Source organism: Miniopterus schreibersii, assembly GCF_964146895.1.
Source record: "Miniopterus schreibersii genome assembly, chromosome: 19".
Classification (NCBI taxonomy): Eukaryota; Metazoa; Chordata; class Mammalia; order Chiroptera; family Miniopteridae; genus Miniopterus; species Miniopterus schreibersii.
In genome coordinates this window covers 33,919,839-33,944,213 of record NC_138119.1, presented here as the reverse complement: position 1 = coordinate 33,944,213, position 24,375 = coordinate 33,919,839, and the positions used below count along the sequence as shown (strand labels likewise).

At 40.0% G+C, this 24,375-nt stretch overlaps 1 protein-coding gene and 1 pseudogene across 2 annotated transcripts; both read left to right on the top strand.

Moving 5' to 3' along the window:
* Nucleotides 1–8,953: 8,953 nt before the first annotated feature.
* Nucleotides 8,954–9,593, top strand: APCS (amyloid P component, serum; the record flags this gene model as incomplete). The annotated part of the gene is given in 5 exon segments (XM_081121908.1): nucleotides 8,954–9,100; nucleotides 9,104–9,121; nucleotides 9,125–9,182; nucleotides 9,242–9,301; nucleotides 9,304–9,593. Coding segments are annotated over 5 exon segments (573 nt in total).
* A 13,581-nt stretch (nucleotides 9,594–23,174) lies between these two features.
* LOC308548912 (putative olfactory receptor 10J6 pseudogene) lies at nucleotides 23,175–24,096 on the top strand (annotated as a pseudogene). The gene has a single exon. The product of its transcript is annotated as a putative olfactory receptor 10J6 pseudogene (transcript).
* Nucleotides 24,097–24,375: the final 279 nt, after the last annotated feature.

Genomic DNA, 24,375 nt, shown 5'->3' with positions numbered 1-24,375 from the left:
CTAGACAGGGTACTCAAGGCCAGTCACAAAGTGTCTGACATTGGCCTGCTCCAGAGACCACCCAAAAAGACTGAGAGTCCTAGCAGATCTACTTAATACATAGAAACATACCCAAATAGGCAGCCAAAATGGGGAGACAAAAAAATAAGCCCCAAATGAAAGAACAAGAGAAATCTCGAGAAAAAGAGCTAAATGAAATGGAGATAAGCAATCTATCAGATATAGAGTTCAGTATACTGATTGTAAGGATACTCAACAGCATGAAAAAATATATGGAAACTATGGACACTATGACAAATGACCAGTCAGAAATGAAGAATGAAAAAATATATTGGGAAGAATAAACAACAGATTAGAGGAAGCTGAGGATAAGATCAGCAAATTAAAAGACAGGGTAGAGAAAAATCACTCAATCAGAGATCCAAAAAGAAAAAACAATTAAAAAACAGGAGGACAGTCTAAAGGAGCTGTGGACAACATGAAATGTAACAATATTCATATCAGAAGAATGCCAGAAGAGGTCAAAAGTAAGCAAGGGTTAGAGAATCTGTTTGAAGAAATAATGGCAGGAAACTTCCCTAACCTGGTCAAAGAAAAAGTCACACAAGTTCAGGAGCCACAGAGTGTCCCAAGCAAGAAGAATCCAAACAGGCCCACACCCAGACACATCATAATTAAAATGACAAAAATTCAAGACAAAGAGAGAATCTTAAAGGCAGCAAGAGAAAAGCAAGCTGTTACCTACAAAGGAGCTCCCATCAGGCTGTCAGATGACTTCTCATCAGAAACTCTACAAGCCAGAAGGGAATAGCATGAAGTATTCAAGGTAATGCAAAATAAGGATCTGAAACCAAGAATACTCTATCCAGCAAGGCTATCATTCAAAATAGATGGTGAAATAAAGAGCTTCCCAGACAAAAATAGGTTAAAGGAGTTTATCACCACCAAACCAGCATTGCAGGAAATGTTAAATGGACTGCTGTAATAATAAGAAATGGAGATAGAAACATAGGCATAAAGAATTAAAATGAGCAATAAATAAGGGCCTGTCAGTAATAACCTTAAGGACTTTAAGGGAGAGGTCAACAGCAACACAGTCATAGTGATGGACTTTTACACCCCACTGACTTCTTTGGATAGATCTTCCAGACAAAAAGTCAACACATAAACAGTGACTCTAATTGGCACACTAAATCAGATAGATTTAATTGGTATTTACAGAACATTTCACCCTGAAGATGCAGAATACACATTCCTCTCAAGTGCACATGAGTCATTCTCAAAGATAGACCACATGTTAGGATACAAAACAAGTATCTACAAGTTCAAGAACATTGAAGTCATATGAAGTATCTCATCACAATGGCATGAATTTAGAAATCAACTACAGTAAAAACACTCAAAAACATTCAAACACACAGAGGCTAAATATCATGTTATTAAACAATGAATGGGTTACCAATGAGATCAAGAAAGAAATAAAAAACTTCCTGGAAACAAATGAAAAGGAACACACAACAACCCTTAACTCTTGCTCTAAGACACAAAACAATGAGTCTTTTACTATTAATTATAGTGACAGCTGTCAGTTGAAAATATTCCCTTCTATTGCTAGGTTGCAAAGAGTTTATCATGAATGGGGGCTAAATATTTTTTCCCTTTTCCCTGAATCAGAGAAGTTAATCATATGACTTTTCTCTTTTGTTATATATATGGTAAATTTTATTGATTTTCATATGTTAAACCTTTGCTTCTTGACCTTTTGGTTAAGATCAAGTGTATTGTCAAATATTAAACCAACCTTTTACTTCTTGAAAAACTTACTTGTTCATAGTTTGTACGACTCATTTTATAAATTAGTGTGTTTTCCTAATAACACATTTAAAAAATTTATTAAATTTATATATGGGTAAATATATACCTTCCCTTAAAGAACCTTATTTTCAAGCACATAGACTGTCTCAAAAATTAACTGTGTAACAGGCCACAAAGCAAATCTTCATAAATTTCAAAGAAAATGATGCATTAAATAAGTTCTCAATGATTTTGGAAATCAATAACAAATGAATAGCCAAAAAAATATGTATATCTGGAAATGTAGAATAAAAAAACAAATAATAAAAACAAATACAAGTCTGTTATAGAGAAAAATCATAAAAATAGTTAGAAAGCACAATGTAATTATGAGTTAATGAAAGTTAAACATTTACATTTCAAAAGTTGTGATAAGTAAATTAAGTGATGTTCAAAGGACAATTTCTTTGTTTTTTTAAAAAAACTTCCTTATCGTTGAAAATATTACAGTTGTCCCCCTTTTCCCTCAAAGCAATCTATAGATTCCATGCAATCCCTATTAAAATACCAATGGCATATTTCACAGATCTAGAACAAACACTCCAAAAATTTATATGGAAATGAAAAAAATAGTCATACAACTCAACACAAGGAAGACAAACAGCCTGGCCGGGCATGGCTCAGCGGTTGCACGTCGACCTAGGATCCAGGTGATTGGGGTTCGATTCCTGGTCAGGGCACATGCCCGGGTTGCGGGCTCGATCCCCAGTAAGGGGCATGCAGGAGGCAACCAATCAATGACTCTCTCATCATTGATGTTTCTATTTCTCTCTCTCCCTCTTTTCCTCTCCCTGAAAGTCAATAAAGATATATTTACAAAAAAAAAAGGAAGACAAACAACCCAATTAAAAAATGGGCGGAGGACCTAAATGGACACTTCTCCAAAGAGGACATACAATTGGCCAACAGACATATAAAAAAATGCTAAACATCACTAATCATCAGGGAGATGCAAATTAAAACCACAATGAGGTATCACTTCACACCTGTAAGAATGGCTCCATCAATAAATTAACAAACATCAAGTACTGGTGAGGGTGTGGAGAAAGGGGAACCCTAGTACACTGCTGGTGGGAATGCAGACTGGTGCAGCGACTGTGGAAAACAGTGTGGAGGTTCCTCAAAAAATTAAAAATGGAAGAGCCATTTGACCCAATGATCCCACTTCTAGGAATATATCCTAAGAAACCCAAAACACCAATCAGAAAGAATATATGCACCCCTGTGTTCATAGCAGTGTTATTTATAATAGCTAAGATCTGGAAATAGTCCAAGTGCCCATCAGTAGATGAGTGGATAAAAAAGCTGTGGCGCGTTTACGCAATGGAATACTAGGCAGCTGTAAAAAAAAAAAAAAAAAAAGAAGGATCCCTTACCTGGGGGTGAGGAGTAGGTGGAGAGAGATTAATCAAAGAACTTATATGCATATATGCGTAACCAATGGAGGGACCTGGAGAGTATTATGCTAAGTGAAATAAATCAGTCAGAGAAAGACAAATATCACATGATCTCACTTATATGTGGAATCTAATGAACAATAAAATGATGACTAGAATAGGACTAGACTCATGGAAACATGGAACAGACTGTTGAATCTCAGAGGGAAGGAGGGAAGAAGGGCAGGACGATATTAACCAAAGAACTTCTATACATATATGCATAACCCATGGACGCAGACAATAGATGTTCAAGGCCTGGGGTGGGCAGGAGCCTGGGGGTGAGAGGCAAGAGGGGAAAAGAGGGGCATCTATAATACTCAACAATAAAGATTAAGCAGTTAAGCCAGTCAGAGGATGATAAATACCACATGATCTCACTCACATGTGGAATCTAATGAACAAAATAAACTGATGAACAAAATAGATCCAGAGACACAGAAGCATGGAACAGACGAAGGGATCTCAAAGGGAAGGCAGGGGTGAGGAGTAGGTGGGGAGAGATTAACCTAAGAACTTAGATGCGCATATGCATAACCCATGGACACACACAACAGTGTGGAGAAGGCGGATGTGGGGTGGAGGGGATCAATCGGGGTAACAAAAAGGGGACACCCGTAATACTTTCAACCATAAAGATAAATTTTTTAAAATATTGAAAAAAAAAGACAAAAATTTATTTGAGCAACGAAGGTAGATTTTATAAGTTTATGAAGATGAGTGGTTCCAAAATAAATGAGTGGTAATTTAGAGATGTAGGAAAGGGTAACGAGAGAGAAATAAATATTGTGGCATTCTAGAGAGGAGTTTCAGTTGAATTCTGAATGCGAAGTAAAGTTTCATTGAAGTAGCATGTTCTAGATGTAGGACTAAACCCAAAAGTAGATGAAAAACTTAGCAGAGATTTTGTTCATAAATGAACCCTAAAATTAGAAACAGAGCATTGAAGTCAAAGAACGACTTTTACACATCAACAGGGCCTGGAAAGGGATAGGCCAGTTTGTGACTGTGCCAGAACTGGGAAGGGAAGGTAGGAGTCTGCCAGCAATCTGGAGCCTGGCATTTTGATAGAAAGGTCACTCATAATATGAGGTGGACACTAATGTTTTTCTGTCATTGGCTGAAATATTATGGGGTGGGAAGCAGAGGCACAAAAGCCTCTCTGTCAAGAAGAGACCGTCTATAATCTGTATGGGAAATACACACCGGAGCCTGAGTCCCTTACAGAGAATCTTGCTTCTTTCATTGTGATCTTTGTCAGAATTATTAAAGCTCAGGACACAGACTCCCTTGCCTTCTCTCCCTTCATCATACCCTGCTGCCTGGCTTCTGCCACGCTCACTTTAAAGAAATGGCTCTTTTAAAGGTCACCGATGACGTTTTTATTGCTATATCCAGCATTCTTTCTACTTAGATCTCTCTGAAGCATGCGACCCCACTGAACACTGCCTCCTGGAAACTTATAAAAACTTAGTTTCCATGACACGACACACACTACCCTTCTCTTCGGCAAACATTTTTTGTCTCCCTCGCTGACTCTTCCCTTGCCTGCAACCCCAGGAACACGAGTGCTCCCCTAAGTCAGTGCTGGGCTCCCTGACTCTCTTCCTCTCCTCTATTCCACTAAAAGAGATAATTTATTTTTGTTTCACCATCACCGATGTTGATTCCTCTGAAACCTATATTTCTAACCTTGGGTGGCACTCACATATTTCAAGTTCTCCACCGGTCTTTGCTCTTTGTAGGTTATACTATCATTTCAGAATTAGCACTTTAGAAACCAGACTTCTCACTTGCCCTCTAACTCTTCCAAACGAACTTCCTCTCAATTGTTCTATCTGAACCAGTAGCACCACATTCTTCCAAACCATCCACAAGCAGAAATTTAGAGTAAAATTTGATTCTATAGGTTTTTATTTTTAAAAATCTAATCTTTGCCCTGGCCGGTTTGGCTCAGCGGTTAGAGCGGCCCGCGGATTGAAGAGTGCCGGGTTCGATTCTGGCCAAGGGCACATACCTTGGTTGCGGGCTTGATCCCCCGCCCCGGTCAGGGCCCGGGCGGGAGGCATCCAATCAATATGTCTCTCATATTGATCTCTATCTGCCCCCTTCTTTCTCCCTTGCACCCTTTGTGAAAAGCAATGGAAAAAATATCCTCAGGTGAGGATTTTAAAAAAAAACTAATCTTTGCCCTTTTTGCTCTTGTATCGTAAGACCCTGCCGCCAGCCTGAGATTGTGTGCCCTAGATTATCACCTGCTATGCAGTTGTATGAACTCAGTTACTCTTGATGCCTCCATGGCCTCTTTCCATCTCTTACAAATAAATGCTCTTATGTCTCCTTATAGTTAACAGAATTCATGGCAAATAATTCTTTATTAGCACCAAAATCCTGTTCTACCCCATGTTCTCTGTCAAACTTTCTATCCAGTCTTTCCCAATGGTTATTATGACTTTGTCTTCCACAAACACCCAAGGCCTTAAGAAGGTGTCTTTAAAGTATTATTTAATCGCTGGGGTAATCTTCAGTTAGATCTCACACCTCTGCCATTTTCCAGTTCTGACTTTATGCCATGCTCTCTCTCTGGCACTGCCAATGCCCTTTCTCCCACCCTCTCCCAAAGCAGACTTTTCCAACTGATGTAATGACGGCTGTTCTACCTGAAGCACACTGGCAGCCGTGCTTCTATCCAAAACACTGTCATCTTTCCTTCTCTAATTGTAATAGTTTCTGAGCCACCCAGATAGGAACCATCTCTCGCCTGAATTTTCACTGGCAGGAAGACACCCAGGAGCCTCTCAGTAACCACGAGGATAGATTCACCTCGAGAGCTCCACCCAGTTTGAAGTCCCAGGATTCATTTTGCTATATCCTGATCTCAGAGCTTTGCTTTGTGCAACAGAAAGAATCCTCAGTTTCCACTTTGAAGACTCCGGAAACTCAGTCTGTTCCATTTCAAGGCCTAAAACACATATTCCAGAGAAGTAAACTAAAGAACGAAATCAGTCCCCCACTCCCCTCCCATTTCCTCATTTTACTTTGACACCTGCTTTCCAGCAGGGCCTGCCTCTTGACAGTGTCTCAACATGCCACTTTCATGTCCAGCTATAAACCCTGACACTTGCCCCAATAGTAGTATGACCTCTTCATCTCCAGGCTGGTCCACAGCCTCATTTCCAATTTAAAAATATTCTTTTCTGCGTTAATCTCAAAACCATTTTTGGTTGTCAGAATGGTAATTTATTCATTTATGATGAAAACTAGAAGCAGCTGGTGAACCCTGTATACTCTAAATTGTATAGCACTCATTAATTAATATCTGGGGAAAGGAATTGCGTGGTCCCTGGGTTCCCAATGAAGGCTACTTCCCAGCTTCTACTTCCAGCATGACCTGCTCCTATTAATTAGACTTTACTTTTTATTGCTACTAAACTGTTTTATGTAAAAGTCCTCATCCTACTTGATCTTTTGATCCCCTAAATATATACTGGGCTACTTTCATGGGCAAGAATAATTGTTAACTAAAATAGGTGATCTAAAAATACATAATACCTGAGACCCAGCCTCAATCAAGAGAGGGTAAGAGGTAAGCACACTGATATCTATAATATGGGACAGACAATGGTAATACCCATAAAAGGCCTTAAAATGATAATAATAACAATAACCATCTAGACATGTTTCCATGCACTTTATGCATATTGTGGTATCTCATTTGTCCTCACAAAAGCACCATGAGGTGGATAATTTTATCTTTGTTTTGCAGAAAAGGAATCCAGGATTCAGAGAGATTAAATAACTTTCACAATAGCCAACCATTACTAAACACTCCTTCAAAGTCTTTGACCTTAATCTATGGGAAATTAAAAAGAGGTGAAAATAATGTCTAATTGAGACATCAGAAAAGTCTTCATGAAACAAATCTCTTTCCAGATTGGTTTTTAAGAACGGTTAGGATTTTACAAAACAGAGATGGATGAGGAATTCAAGACAGACTGAAGGCAATAAATAGAAGTAATAAAATCAGGAAAGCCAGGCATGTATCAAGAGCCAGTGAGGCATTTAACTAAGAGGACAGAGTCTAAGAGGAGAGGACCAGCTGGAGCCAGATTGTGAATGGCATTGGCTTCCAAGGTGCAGGATCGGCACTTCATTCAGGAGGCAATCAAGTGTATAATCTTAACTCCAACACTAACCCTTACTGTGCAACAAGCCAGATAAGGTGTTGGAATCTGGATTCACCCTGGAAAAAAATTAAAGAATAGAAACTGCCCAGAGCAGAGGATTAGGATAATTTAAACAATGGTAGAGAAAAGGAATTCTTGTGTCATTGAAAAGGCTGATCTGAAAGGTTTGAAGTGAGCTGAGAGAAGACGAATGCACAAGAGACTGGACAATAGGGTGAGAATGAAGTTTTCATGACATTTAGGGATAGGAAAGATGAAAAATACTAGTGGCTAGAAAGGAGCTTGATCTCTTAGAGACAGAACAGGTTTGAGTGGTGGCTAATAAATGTGACATCTTAAGTAGTAGCAGAAGGAATACAGATGCAGGTCACTGGGCTGTGTCAGGGTAAGTCACCACTAAAAGCCAGCACCTAGTGCAGTGTCTGGGATTAATGAATAAATGTGAGTGAAGTGTACTAACTGCTTCATCACCAAAGCTTAATGTAAATATGCTCTCAATGGCCAGAGACTCCAAGAAAAAGAGAGGAAAACCCACTGAGGTGCTGACATCTCTGCAGAGAGTTGGCAATGACCAGGAAAAATTAGTCATAATGAGAAAATGGGAAATCTAGCATAAGGAAACATCATGATACTCAAGAGAATAAAAAGAGCTGAGTAATAGTAGCTGAAAATCTAAGCTTCAGAGAAACAGAAGTACATACTGTACTCTAATTCTCTCCTTTCCCTTAGCAATGGCGTGGACATGTCGCTCAACAGTGAATTAATTAAAAGTGAAAAGACCTTTCAGGGTCTTCAGCAGAAAACAGAATCCCAGAATGTCATATGGACAGAAGACTACGTTGCAAAACTATAAAAGGAAAAAGAAGCCTTGCACCCAGAGCCCACAAGAGTCCTGAGCTCAGAGAGACCCTCCCCATGACTCAGGAGCTTACAGCTGAGAGTCAGACAGAGGGGCGGCTGGAGCAGAGTCTGAGGCCCTCCTCACCTGGCTGACGTGGCCTCTCATCCACATACTACAGCTCCACAGCCACTCTCTTCCCAGTGCCAGAATCTGGGTGCAGTGGGGTTGGAGCTCTGGCAGTCTCTTGTATCTCATAAATAACTTCAATTGATTTCCCAGTCCAGGGCTCACCCCTCCATCCCCATCAGTAGCTCTGACTGTTGGCACCAGGGGCAGGCCTGGAAAATCGCTCACATTATTGGTGCTCTCCGTGCCCCATCCTCACCCATCGGTGCACATAATCCCTGAAGAGCCTGAGGTCTAAGAGTGTGAATCTTGAAAGCGGGGTAGACAACCACTCTGCTGTCTGTCTCCTCATTCTGGGGACTGCTGCTGCTATAAGACCCTAGGCCCAGCACACGAAGGAGCTGTTGCTATGGGTCTCTCCCCTCACCATTCTCCTGAAAGCCTTTGCTCAGACAGATAGGGTGGTGAGGGGATGGTCACGGAGTATGAGATAAGAAAAGACTTGGAATATGATAGTTATGAAGAAGGTCATTATATTTCTCTATTTCACAGGCCTCAGTGGGAAGGTGTTTGTGTTCCCTAGAGAACCTTCTGGTGATCACGTGAACTTGATCACAGAGGTTGAGAAACCTCTGCAGAACTTTATGTTGTGTTTTTGAGCCGATAGTGACCTCTCCTGAGCCTATAGCCTCTTCTCCTACAGCATCCAAGACAATGATAATGATTTTAAAGAAAGAGGCGGACAATAGAAATATATATTTTTAAATAATAATAATAATAAATAAAAAAAGAAAGAGCTGGAAAGCACACTCTGTACATTGAAAGAACCACAGTTACCTTCAGACTTATGGAGGAGTCCTCTCCCTGGTGCACATCTGTACCACCTGGGAGTCCTCCTCAGGCATTGCTGAATTTGGGGTCAATCGGAAGCCTCTGGTGAGAAAGGGCCTGAGGCAGTGTTATTCTGTGGGAGCTCACCCCAAGATTGCCCTGGGGCAGGAACAGGATTCCCGTGGAGGAAAATTTGAGGAGAGCCAGTCGTTTGTGGGAGAGCCTGGGAATCTGTACATGCAGGATGGCTGGCTGACTGCAGAAGATATGCTGTTTGTGTATCAGGGCTCCACCCTCAATCCCGACATCCTGGATTGAACTATGAGGTGAAGGGAGGTGTAGTCATCAAGCCTCTAATTGTGGGGCTGAAATATTGAGTCAACAAGAGCACTTGGAAATAAAATGACCAACAGCTAAGAGATCTTCTCAAGGCAACGGGGCAATAGATCCTGTACCTGGAGCTCTTTCTTCTTTGAATTTCCTGTCTATATGTGTGCCTAATAAAAATATATATATGCTGTATCATGTCACCTGCATTTGCTTGGAAGTAAATACCATTCACAGTGCTTGTCATAGTCCCAAACATTTTTTATTATATCTACTTATTTGAAAATTGGTGTTTTGTGTTCTAGAAAAATCAGGTTGCAAAATATGAGGAGGGAAACATTTTAGTAACTAAAAAGATATATCACAGAGCCAGAGCACTCGATGAGTGGAGCAGTGGCAACACTTACAAGCTACTAATAATAATTTTATTAACAATTGAAAATGTGTGTAGAATTGCAATGTAAACGCTACTGCTTGATTTTCCAGCTACAAATCAATCTAAAAGGGGTCTGAGGTTATGCCAGGGAGAAAACTATAAGGAGATAAGTAAGCAATAGCTGAGAAGCTGATTTCTAGGAAAGAGGTGGGGAATAAAACTAGGAAAAGCAGTATGAAAACTAAAAGGAAATAAACGTTGGCAATCATTGTGTGTGAAGGCAAACGTGCCCTTTTTTTCCCCCTCAAAACTCCCAGTAGTACCGTCCAATGCTTGATTTTCATAATACTGTCCTGAGGATATCAAGAATGTTGCTCACACGAATTCCCAGGAAGGCGGGGGGGGGGGGGGTAGAGTAACCAAAGAACTTGCATGCATATGTGCACAACCCATGGACACAGAGAGCAGTGTGGTGAAGGCCTGGGGCGGGGGGTGGGAGCAGGGGGGAGAGGCTCAATGAGGGGGGAAGGGGGATATCTGTGATATCTGTAATACTTTCAACAATAAAGATAAAAAAAATTTTAAATCCCCCTAAGAATCTCCACCTCACACAGGATATAATTTAAAACCTTTAATGTCACCTGGTCCCTGCTTACCTTTCACAGACAACTCTTAGCACAGCAACTGGCATCCTAATTAGAACACTACAAAAAAAATCTCAGATGTTATTATTAATTACTTTCATTATTATAAAAACCATGGAGCATAGTTCATGGCACATCTTCAACAGATATAAGGTGCCTTCTCAGAGAAGCAAGGACCCAAAGAGAATTCGGCTGTGTATGGGAAACAGGCCGGCTGGTCCTCAAGTAATGGGATGTGAAGTCAAAGGCAACTGGAAAGAGAGCGTCTGGCAAAGCTTCAGAATGATGACCAAAGTGATTACTTCACACGCCACCCAGGGAGGACAGAAAGGCACGCAGTAGGCACAAGGAAGCAGGGTAGAATCTAGAAACTCTGTAATGGAGCCATGGGGTGAGAAGGGACCGGCAGGTGGGATCCGGGATTTGCTGAGGTATTTAAATGGAGCTGCAGAGGCTTCGTAAGAACATTTCGCTCTCTCTCTGGTGAGGTAAAAACCACTCAGAAAGTCAAGTTGGTTAGACAGTTGCTTTAGCAATGTAGGAAATTAGTTCCCGGTTGCCATCTCGACTCAAGGCTTGCTTTATGTTTCCTTAATGTTTGCCTCCTTCCCATGCACTTGTACTGTGAGGATTAGAAAGACCAGTCTCTTCTCATATAGCACATATTTCCATAGAAAGCGTGTTGACATGTCCTTTGCCCTAACACTATTAGTGCTCCACAGTAGATTATCTTGACTTAACAGCCCCCTCTTTCAAGAAACCTAAAACAGATTTTTAGAAATGAACCCAGTGTACTCTCAAGTGGCATTACCCATTCATTCAATTATTTATTGAGCAAGAACTCTATGCCAGGCATTATGCCAGACAAAAATAAAATATTGAGTGAAACAAGCATGGTGCATACTTTAAAGAAAAAGATCTTTATTGATTTCAGAGAGAAGAAAGGAGAGGGAGAGAGAGAGAGAGAAACATCAATAATGAGAGAGTCATGGATCGAGCCCACAACCCGGGCATGTGCCCTGACCGGGAATCGAACCCCGATCGCCTGGATCCTAGGTCGACGCTTAACCGCTGAGCCACGCCCGGCCAAGCTAGTCATTGTATTTTTAATTTTTGAGGAACTTCCACACTGTTTCCATAGCAGCTGAACCAATTTGAAATCCCACCCATCCCTGGCTGGTTTGGCTCAGTGGTTAGAGCGTCGGCCTGCGGACTGAAGGGTCTCGGGTCCGATTCTGGCCGAGGGAACATACCTCGGTTGCAGGCTAGAACCCCAGGCCCAGCCGGGGCATGTGTGGGAAGCAACCAATCGATGTGTGTCTCTCTCCCCTTCCACTCTCTCTAAAAAGCAGTGGGAAAATATCCTCGGGTAAGGATTAAAAAATAAAAAATCATTAATCAATTAATTAAAGAAATCCCACCAAGAGCGCACAAGCGTTCCTTTGTCACCACACCCTCTCCAAAATGTGTTGTTTGCTGCTGTATTGATGCTAGCCGCCCTGAGAGGTGTGAGGTGCTATCTCATTGTGGTTTTAAGGCATTTTTCTGATAATTAGTGATGTTGTGTGTCTTTTCATATGCCCTCTTTGGAAAAATGTTTATTCAGGTCCTCTGCCCATGTTCTAATAGGATTTTCTTTTTTTTTTCCTTTTTGGTGTTAAATTGTATGAGTTCTTTATAAATTTTGGATATTAACCCTTTATTGCACAGATTTTCAACCGTTTTATCTCATGGCACACATAAAATAATTATTAAAATTCTGCAGCACACCAAAAAATATATTTTTTTGTCAATCTGACCAAAAAAAGGTATAATTTTGATTCTTCCATACCAGATGGCTATTGTTTTGTTGGCTGCAGTAACTTTTTTATTTGACAATCAAAAAAAAAAAAAAAAGAGGTCACTGCCCTTTACTAAATAGTCAAGTATTGTATGTTTTAAAAACTCTTGTGGCTCACTAGTTGAAAATTTCTGCTTTATTGGATGTATCATTGGTGAATAGCTTCATCCAATCAGTAGGTGGTTTTTTCACCTTACTGATGGTCTCTTTTGCTGTCTGAAAGCTTTTTAAATTGATGTAGTCCCATTTGTTAATATTTTTTTGTTTTAAATGTCCAAGGAGATATTTTAGAAAAAAATATATAACTAAGATCAATGACAGAGATTTTACTGCCTATATTTTCTTCTAGGAGTTTTAAGTTTGGGGGTCTTACATTTTTAAGTCTTTAAGCCATTTTGAGTTTATTCTGGTATATGGTGTGAGAAGTTGGTCTAGTTTCATTTTTAGAATGTCTGTCCAATTTTCCCAACACCATTTATTAAACAGATTGTCTTTAGCCCACTGTATATTATCACCTTTTTTGTCATAGATTAATTGACCTTATAGGGGAGGGTTTATTTCTGTCCTATCAATTCTGTTTCATTGTTCTATATGACTGTTTTTATGCCACTATCCTGCCACTTAGATTACTATAAACTCACTGTGTAATTTGATATCTGGTAGCATAATACCTCTAACTTTGTTTTTCTTTCACAATATTGCTTTGGCTATTTGGGGTCTGGAGTGATTACATACAAATTTTAGGAATATTTGTCCTAGTTTTGTAAAAAAAAAAAAAAATACCATTGGTATTGATAGTGATTAAACAGAATCTATACATTACTTTTGGGTAGTATGGACTTTTTAACTATGCTAATTCTTCCTATCTGTGGGCATGGTATATACTTCCATTTATTTGTATCTCCTTCAATTTCTTTTTTCAGCATCTTATAATTTTTTTAGTACAATTATTTTACCTCTTTGGTTAAATTTATTCCTAGGTTGTTGTTTTTTTAATTCTTTATGCAATGGTAAATGGGAGTGGTTTTTTAATTTCTCTTAATGACAATTCATGATTGGTGTAAAAAACTGTAACTGATTTCTGAATATTAATTTTATAGCCTGCTATTTTACTGAACTCATTTATCAGTTCTAATAGTTTTTGTTGTTGTTATTGTTAAATCTTTAGGGTTCTTTATATGTAGTATCATGTGATCTGCAAATCATGATAGTTTTACTTCTTTCTTTGCAATTTGGATGCCTTTTATTTTATTTTCTACTCTGATTGCTGTGGCTAGGACTCCCAGGACTATGTTGAATAAAAGTGATGGAAGTAGACATCCTTCTCTTGTTTCTGATCTTAAGGAAAACACTTTTAGCTTTTTCCCATTGAGTGTGATGTTAGCTGTGGGTTTGTCATATATGGCCTTTATTATTTGAGTATGTTCTCTCTGTTCCCAACATGAATGGACCTGGATTTTGTCAAATGTTTTTCTGCATCTACTGATATGATCATATGATCTTATCCTTTATTTTGTTTATATAGTGTATCACATTAATTGATTTGTGAATATTATACCATACTTGCATCTCAGGTATAAATCCCACTTGATTATGTTGCATGATGTTTTTAAATGTATTGCTGAATTCAGTTTTCTAATATCTTGTTGAGTATTTTTACATCTATATTCATCAGGGGTATTGGCTAATATATTCCTTTTTTGTGGCGTCTTGGTCTGGTTTTGAAATCAGGATAACAATGGTCTTGTAAAATGAGCTTGGGAGCCTTTCTTCCTCTAGAATTTTTTGCAATAGTTTGAGAAGGATATGTGTTTATTCTTTTTTGAATGTGTCATATTTTTTATGGTTATTAATATTTACTTTATCACTGGCTCATTCAAAGCTGAAGAAAGAAGTGTTCCATTTTAATGTCATTTAAAATAGAGATGGAATTTCTGGCAACTTGCTTTGAACATTTTTCTCAGATACAGTGGTTGTCACAACAAAGAAACTGCAAAAGTCACAGAGAAAACAACTTGAACATTCAGAATCTGTAAAGAAAAATGGAAGGACCTGAAGGTATGATGACATAGGAACATGATTGGGTAGTGAGTCCATGTTAAAAATCTTGATAATTGCCACTTTACCCACACTTGTCACTAATGCTGGTAGAACCTGTAGAACAAGCAGCACACAAGATATGTAAAAAGTGAATAAAATATGGAGTCATCTCTAATGAGAAAAGAAATATTTTCGCCACTGCTTTGTGCAAGTAAGGATCTGGTCCTTATGTGTGTGGCCGCAGAAAAACAGGCCAGAGAATTTAGCCGCATGACTTCAGGCCTAATGTTACCAGAGAAGTCTATAAAGAGCTTTTTCTTGATGAGAGGGCTTGAAGTCTCCTCCACATTTTATATGAGAAATTGTGGAGAGGTCTAAGGTTAAACTAGTGATGTCCTTGCGTTTGGGATATGCCTTAACTCAGACTTAGTTGAGCTGAAGGTAAAAAAGAGATTTTCTCCTATCTTCCCTAGAGAGCACCAACATGAATTCACATCGGGAAAGCAATGTGAAGATTTTGTAGGTGTTCATGGCACTTTCTATTGCTTAGAAAGAGTAGGTGTCCAAGAACACCCGAAGAACAGAAGGAAAACTAAAACATAACCTGAGTCACCTGCAAATCTCACCTTGATAGGACTAAGTAAATCATAACTAGTAAACTAAACTCTGTTTGTGCTCCAGAATTTTTTACTTATGTTTGGTCTGATATAGCCATTCTTTTGTGAGCCCAATATGAGAGATACCTAGAGGTACCAAAATACAGTTGGAGCTGCGGTAAAGTCACCTACATCAGAACACATACAACTACAGGGTCCAGAAGCAAAGTGATCTAATGTTACTAATAAACTGTCCTGAGGCCCATAGTCCATGAGAGACTAATTCAGCTGTGTCTGGAGTTAGTCTCTTGGAAAACTAATTCAAGAGATAAGAGCTAAGCAACAGAAATCCTCCTCTGAGAGTCCTTTCCAAATCAGTGTTTAAAGGGCAGCTCCTCTAAAGGTAAAGCCAACAGGGCCAGAGATGCTCAGTGTGAATGTGGTACCTTGTGCTTCATCCAGAGTCCAGTGAAACAAATGTAATAAGGCTGGTCTTTGAAAGACACCTTGATTCTGTTATTTTTTTTAGCAAAAAAAAAAAAGACAATCCATTTTCTTGGCGTGGACTGTAAATAAGTCATAATTGTCTGGTATGCTCTAAAATCGGAAAATAACACAGATTTCACAGACTCAAGAAGGGAGGTAGATTATTTGGGGTCTGAGAAGGCTTCTGTCCCAAAGGAAAGTCACCATTCTCCTTATTCAAATAGTTCATGCAATCATCACTTTCTTAAGAAGTCAGCTCCATCCCGGCCAGCGTGGCTCAGCAGTTGAGCATTGACTTAGGATCCAGGAGATCACGGTTCAATTCCCAGTCAGGGCACATGCCTGGGTTTCGGGCTCGATCCCCAGTAGGGGGTATGCAGGAGGCAGCGGATCAATGACTCATCATTGATGCTTCCCTCTCTCTCTTCCTCTCCCTTCTTCTCTCTGAAATCAATAAAGACATATTAAAAAAGAAAAAAAGTCAACTCCAGCTTTGGCCAGTTTGGCTCAGTGGTTAGAGCGTCAGACCACGACTGAAAGGTCTGGAGTTTGATTCCAGGTCAAGGGCATGTACCTCAGTTGCAGGTTTGATCCCCAGCCCCAGTTGGGGCTCACTCAGGAGGCAACCAATCAATGTGTCTCTCTCACATTGATGTTTCTCTCTCTCTCCCCCTCCTCCTTCCCTTCCACTCTCTCTAGAAAATTCAATGGACAAAATATTCTCAAGTGAAGATTAAAAAAAAAAAAAGTCAACTCCTCCATTTCTGGCTCCCTAGATCTACTTTTAATTAAAATAAAAGGAAACGAAATGAAAGGAAAGAACAGGACAGAAAGTCTGGCAAAAGATACTGTCATTATTTTTTTAACAACACAATTTCTTTACACACAAAATATAATTACATAGGCTTAGCCTGCCTTGCATATTTTGATTTTTAAAATAGATTTTGTTTCTAGGAAGAGATTTTTATTACAAAGATTTACAAGTACCCATGGTTTTTGTCATAATTTCTTTCCTTTGCAAATGGTGTTTCCTTTATACTCTCAAATTGTGCTTTTCTCCTCTGTTTTACTTTTCTTTTTTCCCCAAGTAGGACTATTGGCTTCATTACTAAAATTGTGATGCATAATCACATTTTAGTATTCTCACTCTCCCAAGGGGTTTTTATCCTTCTGGGTTGTATAAATCATTTTGAAAGCTCTTTTCCATTCTGTACCATGCTTTTATGATTATCTGCTCATGTGTTCCTTACTCAGAAATGCCCTTAGGGTTCAGCCACAGAGAGGGCCCAGATTTGGTTGGTAGAAGGACTGCTGTGACTATGCTCAGCTGCAGTCACTTAGGGCTGGGCAGGGACACAGAAAAGCCACCAGTAGAAAAAAAGAAGTGGCCATCTGGTGCTGTAATTGTCCTTAAGTTCATCAACACACGTTCTGACTGCTGAAAACACATCCCAACCAATCTCCACTGGTGGAACTGACCTACCCATTCCACACACTTCTTTGGCTCCATAGTGTCTCTGGGACTTCTTCCTTCCCAAGGTGAACACTGGCATCTGTTGCTACCTGATTTCTTCTGTGTAAGAATGTAAGGCCCGGCCAGGTGTGGCTCAGTGGTTGAAAGTCGACCTAGGATCCAGGCGATCAGGGTTCGATTCCCGGTCAGGGCACGTGGCCGGGTTACGGGCTCGGTCAATGACTCTCTCGTCATTGATGTTTCTCTCTCTCTCTCTCCCTCTCCTGTCCTCTCTCTGAAATCAATAAAGGTATATTAAAAAAAATAAAAAAGAAGAAGAATGTAAGAAGACCACGCAGGACTAGCAATGTGACTGACTTCCACACCCCACACTTTTCCATCTCTTTCACTGGGGCCTCCTTCACCCCCAGGAACAGTAACAGCCCTTGAGCCATACATCTCTCTACAGTAACAATTTTGGAATGATTCTGCACTTCAAAGAGAGACAGGTTAAAAATGAGATAAGGTCAATTGCCCTTAACCTATAAGGGATGCTAAAACATCCCTGGAGAGGTAACAGATGGAGTCAAAGGAACGGAACACCTGACTTGGAGAGTAATGTGGTTTAAAAAGTAATGTGGAAGAATACTTGGAAAAACCAAGGTGAGTGGATGACCTAATCTAGTAAATGTAGCTAGCCACAAAAGTATACTGTATGGAGGGCGAATTCCAATTACTGCAGGGCTTTGTTTTTTTGTTTGTTTGTTTGTGCTAAATTAGGGAAGGTTTAGGTTTCCCCTGTAGCTGAATTTTTCAATCAGGACAAACGATAGCTCCCCCAGTAGGGATGCTTACCCTTCTCTCACACATTAGTCACCTTTCCTTTAAAAAAATACTATTATGGAAAGAGCATTGCTTTGAAAATTGGCATTATTCAGTGCTCCTACATGTCTTGATCTGGCCTTCTATTTGCATTTGTTTTGACAAGTTTAAATATATCTTGTCTTAGGGTAGTCTTTCATTGTCTGTCTAATCCAATTCAAATGTACACCATAGACTATTAATAAAGTTGCTTTTCCCCCCTCACCTTTTTTTTCCTGGGCTTATGTACCTGGCTCACATTCTCTGGTCATTAGCCATCCTATCTATATCTTTATCATCTATTTTAAAAAGCAATTTTATATTTACACGAAGCATACTTAAAAAAAAGCTGTGTCCGATTTAAGGTGACAGCATTTCTCAGACTCGAATTTAAAATACCAGGAATTTTTTATTTCTACTTACCCAATTAGATTTAGTATTTTCTTCCCCTCCCATGCTCCAGATTTGTCTACAGTTTTCCTGGCTCAACATCTCCTTAACCACTTTTTGTCACTCATCACAATAGGCTCATCAAGAAAGGGAAAAGACAGATATAAATTGCTGTTCTCATCAATAACATGTTAACAAAGTTCTTTATTTACTCCCTGTAACCAGCCCATGACTCTACAGAAACTGGCCAGTAAGTCATCAGTGACCTTTTTGCTCAGTATAACATCTGTTACTCCTCCCATCTGGAAACCATCAAAATGCTCTCTGTATCTATGAGTTTGTTTCTGTTTCGTTTGTTTGCTTTTTTTAGAACTCACATATAAATGAAATCATATGGCTTTGTCTTGCTCTGTCTCACTCAGCACAATACCCTCTAGGTCCACACACGTTCTTGGAGATGACAAGATTTCATTCTTTTTTGTGGCTGAGTCATGTTCTGTTGTATATATGCACCACTTCTTTATCCACTCATCTATTGATGGACAAAGGTTGCTTCCATATCTTGGCTATTGTAAATAATGCTGCAATGAACATATGGATGCATATGTCTTTTCATATTAGTGTTTTGGGTTTCTTCAGGTAAATGCCCAGAAGAAGAATTGCTGAGTCTTCCTTTGTCTCTTGTTTTAAAGTTTATTTTGTCTGGTATAACTATTGCTACCTCAACTTTATTTTGTTTGTTTGTTTCCATTTCTATGAAATACCTTTTCCATCCCTTTACTTTCATTCTGTTTCTTTCAATTTGAAGTGAGTCTCTTGTAGACAGCATATGTAAGAGTCTTGTTTTCTTATCCACTCAGTCACCCTATATCTTTTGATTGGAACATTTCATCCATTTACATTTAAAGTAATTGTTAATAGATATGTATTTATTGCCATTTTTTAATTCATATTTTTAATCTTTTTTCTTCTTAGAGAAGACCCTTTACTTTTTTTTTTGTAATACTGGTTTGGTGGTGATGAACTCCTTTAGCTTTTTCTTGTCTGGGAAGCTCTTTATCCTTTAATTCTAAGTAAAAACTTTGTTGGATAGAGTAATCTTGTAGGCTCTTGCTTTTTATCACTTTGAATATTTTGTGCCAGTCCCTTCTGACCTGCAAGGTTTCTGTTGAGAAATCAGCTGACAAACTTATAGGAGCTCCCTTGTAGGTAACTAACTGCCTTTCTCTTGCTGCTTTTAAGGTTGTCTGTTTGTCTTTAAACTTTGGAATTTTAATAATGATGTGTCTTGGTGTGAGTCTCTTTTGGTTTATCTTGTTTGGAACTATTGAGGCTTCCTGCGTTTATGTGTCTATTTCCTTTGCCAGGCTAGAGAAGTTTTCTATCATTATTTCCTCAAATATGTTGTCAATTTTTGCTTGCTCTCTTCTCCTTATGGAACCCCTATGATGCAAATGTTATTACGTTTGCTGTTGTCTCAGTGGCCCCTTAGACTATCCACATTTTTTGGATTCTTTTTCCTGATTGAGTGTTTCTAGTACCTTATCTTCCATATTCCTGATTCAATTTTCTGCTTCATCTAATTCAGGGGTGGGGAACATCCAGCCCATGGGCTGTATACAGCCCAAGAAATCATTTGGTCTGGCCTTGCCCAGGCAACTGAAGGTGGGACTCAAAATTCAATAAATCTAAGATCTTTTTTCATAACTAATTTTAAGTTGATAATTTTGTGTGGTCCTTGAATCATGTTATAAATATCCAAATGGCCTTTGGCAGAAAAAAGGTTCCCCACCCCTCATCTAATCTATTCATGATTCCCTGTCATGTATTCTTAATTTCAGTTATTGTAGTCTTCATTTCTGACTGGTAAGTTTTCTATCTCCATATACATGTTTCTTATCTTTGTTGAAGTTCTCACTGATGTCAATGATCATCCTTATTACAAGTGTTTTAAACTCTGCATCTGGTAGATTGCTTGTCTCCATTGTGTTTAGTTATTTTCCTGGAGTTTTGTTCTGCATTTTCATTTGGGACATGTTTATTTGTCTCCACATTTTGGCTGCATTAGCTCCTATGCCTCCCAATCTTAGAAGAATGGCCTTATGTAGTAGCTGTCCTGTGGCACCCAGTGACATAGTCTCCCTAGTCACCTAAGCCTGGTGCTCCAGGTGCGTCCCTTGTGTGGGTTATGTGTGCCCTCTTATTGTACTTGAGCCTTGATTGCTGTTAACACATCAATAGGAGGTATTGACCCTCACACTAATTGGTTGTGAGGACTGGTCATGACTACAGTAGAGAGGCTGTTATATGGGGGCTAAACCTACAAAGCAGGGTTTACTTTACCAAGGATCTGGTGCCTATGGAGTCTGCCCTTTGAGTGTGTTATTTATGAAGATGGTTGGGTGGTGCCCTGGTGTGGTCTAAAGCTAGCCACTGGATGTGTTGGTTCTTGGGCCTTTTGGGAGGTGCTAACCAAGGTCAATCACTGCCTGTGGCCTGTCCAGGCCTACTTGGTATGAACTACAAAGTAATATGCAGATGATTGGCACTTGTACTAGGCTTGGAGAGGCTAAGGTGTGAACTGAGGCCAGCTGCCACTAGTGCTGGGCTGCTTAACAAGTGGTACAGACACTCTGAGGCCAGACATTGCGTGCTTGGGGTTTGTGAACCTTTGAGAGATTTTAGGAAAGTCTGCAGCACAAGCCAAGACAAATACTTTGTGTGAAAAAGCCAGTAGAAGTGATTTGGTTGGGGCTGCACGTTGAGGTCTCAGGTAAGCACCATGGAGTATTGAAGTGTTAGCCAGATTGATGGGTTTATGTAGACTCAGATATGGAGCCCACCTGCGCCTGCAGAGGGAGGGTTTAGCAAAGGAACAATGGCCTCTGCTAGCACTTCTGTCTGGGAGAAAGCTGTTCCTCCAGCCCTTGCCCTGAATCCAGACAATTCAGTTCCTCCTCATATGCCCCCAGGTGCTTTTAGAGCTGCTGCACCAGCACCAGAGATCAGAGCAAGTGAGTTCATCAGGGAGTAAGTTCGTGTGCAGGCCCTTTAAAAGGAATGCCTGAGACTCCAGTGTCTTTCCATCTTACTTAGCCACAATCCCCACTGGTTTTCACATCCATAAGTTATGGGGGCCTCTCTTCTCAACACTGGAATGCTGGGCTGGGGTGCCTGGTGTGGGGCTGGGACTCCTCACTCCTAAAAGGGACCTCTTCAGCCAAGATATCTCTACCAATTTTTAACCACCACATATGGGTATCAGACAAGCCCATTCAGTATCACTGAGCCTCCTATCAGTCTGAACATGGCTTCTTCCAGATATTCTTAGTTATAGGACTTCTATTCAACTAGACTTCAGGTGATACTCAATAATGGTTGTTCTGTAGTTTAGCTGAAATTTTGAAGCTGTAGTGAACAGCATTTACCTACTTTGCCATCTTGACCAGAAGCTCCCTCTACCTTCTCCTTTCTAAAAAGCTGCTTCAAGTTGCACTGTCACTGTCTTTAATCTTTACCTATCCAATTAGTATCTCAGTGGTCTTTTAATGTAAATTGCTTTAATTATTAGTGGCATGCTCATTTCTACTTTAAATGTTTGCCTCCTTATTTCTTATGATGGAGTACTGTCTTGAACATCTATGACATTTTCTAGATTGTTTTCTAGATTCTTAGGAACCTACATTCATTAAGAATCTAGAATGTTTTTTAGATTCCAAGTGGAAATTTCCTAGATGTGCCTAAAGCCTCCGGTCTGCTGCTGTTAACTTGAAGTAAAATGGTTCAAACTGCCATTTAGTAAATGGTGGCAATCCCAGAGTCCCTCACAAATTTTTAGAAAAGGCTGTGGGTGCTTGCCTGGGGGGAAGGGAAGGGGGAAGTGGGACAGGAGAGGCCCTTGTACTTCTTTCAGTCATTACCAGCAAGTTTTTCTTCCTCAGTCTGGATACCACCTCTTCCATATGATGCCCTTTTCTGCACTGTGCTGTCATCCAGATCTTTCCACTTCCAAATACCTAACTGAAGATTATACATGTGGCAGTTTTAAATAAAGATTGGGGGCCCTTGAGGGAATTTGCATTACAATATAGTTTAGCAAACAATTCAAAATCAAATATTATACTCTTTTATTCTTAAAATGTCCTCTGCCAAAATGAAATTACTTCTTTCTTTTAGTCAAGGTCCCACCTCTGTTGTGTTTCTGGCCCTCCTTTCTATTTTCCAATAGCTTTTCCTTTTCTTAATTTATTTTTCCCAAAATCATCAAGTCCCTGTTATACTTTTACAATAAAGCAATTTGCAATGGTTTGTTAGAGCACCAAGGCTGAGCCCAGGACACCTCATTTCCACTCCCATTAAAGTATTCCTAAAGATCAAATTTCCTGGATATTAATTTGGCTCCATATACACTGTCACTGAAAGATTTCCTAAGTGACAGCTATCTACCAGTGATTTTTACTCAGTAAGTCTAACTCTCTCACCCCCACTTTGTTGTCCCAACTGCTCACACGTTCCCTGGGAGAGAAATGGGAAAGCTGGGATGGCATGGGCCCTGGTCCTATATGACTTGCACGTTGTTTTTACTACGCAAATGCAACATGTTCAGGCTAAGAACTTGAAAAGATATGTTTCATGTCCTCACCTATTGGTGATTCCTTGGCTGGAGGCTTAAGGGAAGATTAATGAGAGCAAAAACTGAAAAGGAGGAGTAGGATAAGGTAGCCACATGACCTATGCCAGCACCCTCTTGGTAATGGAGCAAAGAATCAGGCTCACTTGTGTGTCTGTGTCCCCTATGCCTTTTCTCTATCACTGTTCTAGAGTCCATGTCCTGATGGGAATTGCTCCATGTTGACTACATTGTTTTCAGACACTGAAATTAAAGAATGCAGAGAAAGAACCTCACAGATGTGACAGAGTTCATTTTCCTGGGATTCTCCAGGTTCCATGAACACTAGATCACCCTCTTTGTGGTTCTTCTCATACTGTACACAGTAATCCTGGCTGCCAATGCCGTCTTCATGACCGTCACCTGCCTTGATTGTTTCTTCCACATGCCCGTGTACTTCTTCCTGAGCACAGCAGTTAGTTCAGAGAATGTACACGCTGGTCATCATTCCACAGATGCTCTCCAGCCTCATATCCGAGAATCAGTCCATCTCCTTAGCAGGTTGTACTACCAAAATTTTCTTGTCACCTTAGTTATCAACAACTGCTTCCTGCTAATAATGATGGGGCCAGCCACTATGTGGCTATCTGTTACCTCCTGAGATACACAGTCATCATAAACAAGAAGGTGTGTGTCCAGCTGATGTGTGGGGCCTTTGGCATTGGCCTGGCCATGGCAGCTGTCCAAGTGACATTTACATTACCTTTTTGTCACAGAGTGGCCGGTCATTTCTACTGTGATATCCTCCCTATCATGAAACTCTCCTATATTTATACCACTATCAAGGAGATAATCAATTTTTGCTGTCAGTCTATTTGTGATACTGGTCCACATGGGCCTGGTAAACTTTATCTCCTATGTCCTCTTAATCTCCTCATTTTCAAGTTCACTTCAGCTTAGGACTGGAAGAAGGCCTTTGCCACCTCTGCCTCCCCACTCCACTGTGGTCATTGTCCTCTATGTCTGTGCCTCAACTGCCTACGTCAAGCCAAGTCATAGAATTCTGCAGAATAAGACCTCCTGCTCTCAGTGAGCCACACCGTTATCATCCCCTGTGGAACCCTGTTGTTTACAGTCTGAGGAACAAGGGGGTCAGAAACCTGACCCTGTGAAGAGCTGTGGGCAGAAATATTTCTTAATACATTGACCTTTTTTATTTTATTTTATTATTTTATTTTATTTTTTCCATCACCTTTCATCCCCTCTATGCCCTCCACCACCTCCCCCCCTCCACCCCTGCAATCACCACACTGTTGTTCATGCCCATGAGTTCTCTCTCTTTTTTTTTTCTCATTCCCTCCACCACTCCACTTCCCTGAGTTATTTTTAGATTACAATTTACATTCAATATTATTTTGAATTAGTTTCAGGTGTACAGCATAGTGGTTAGGCAATCATGTGCTTTACAAAGTGCTCCC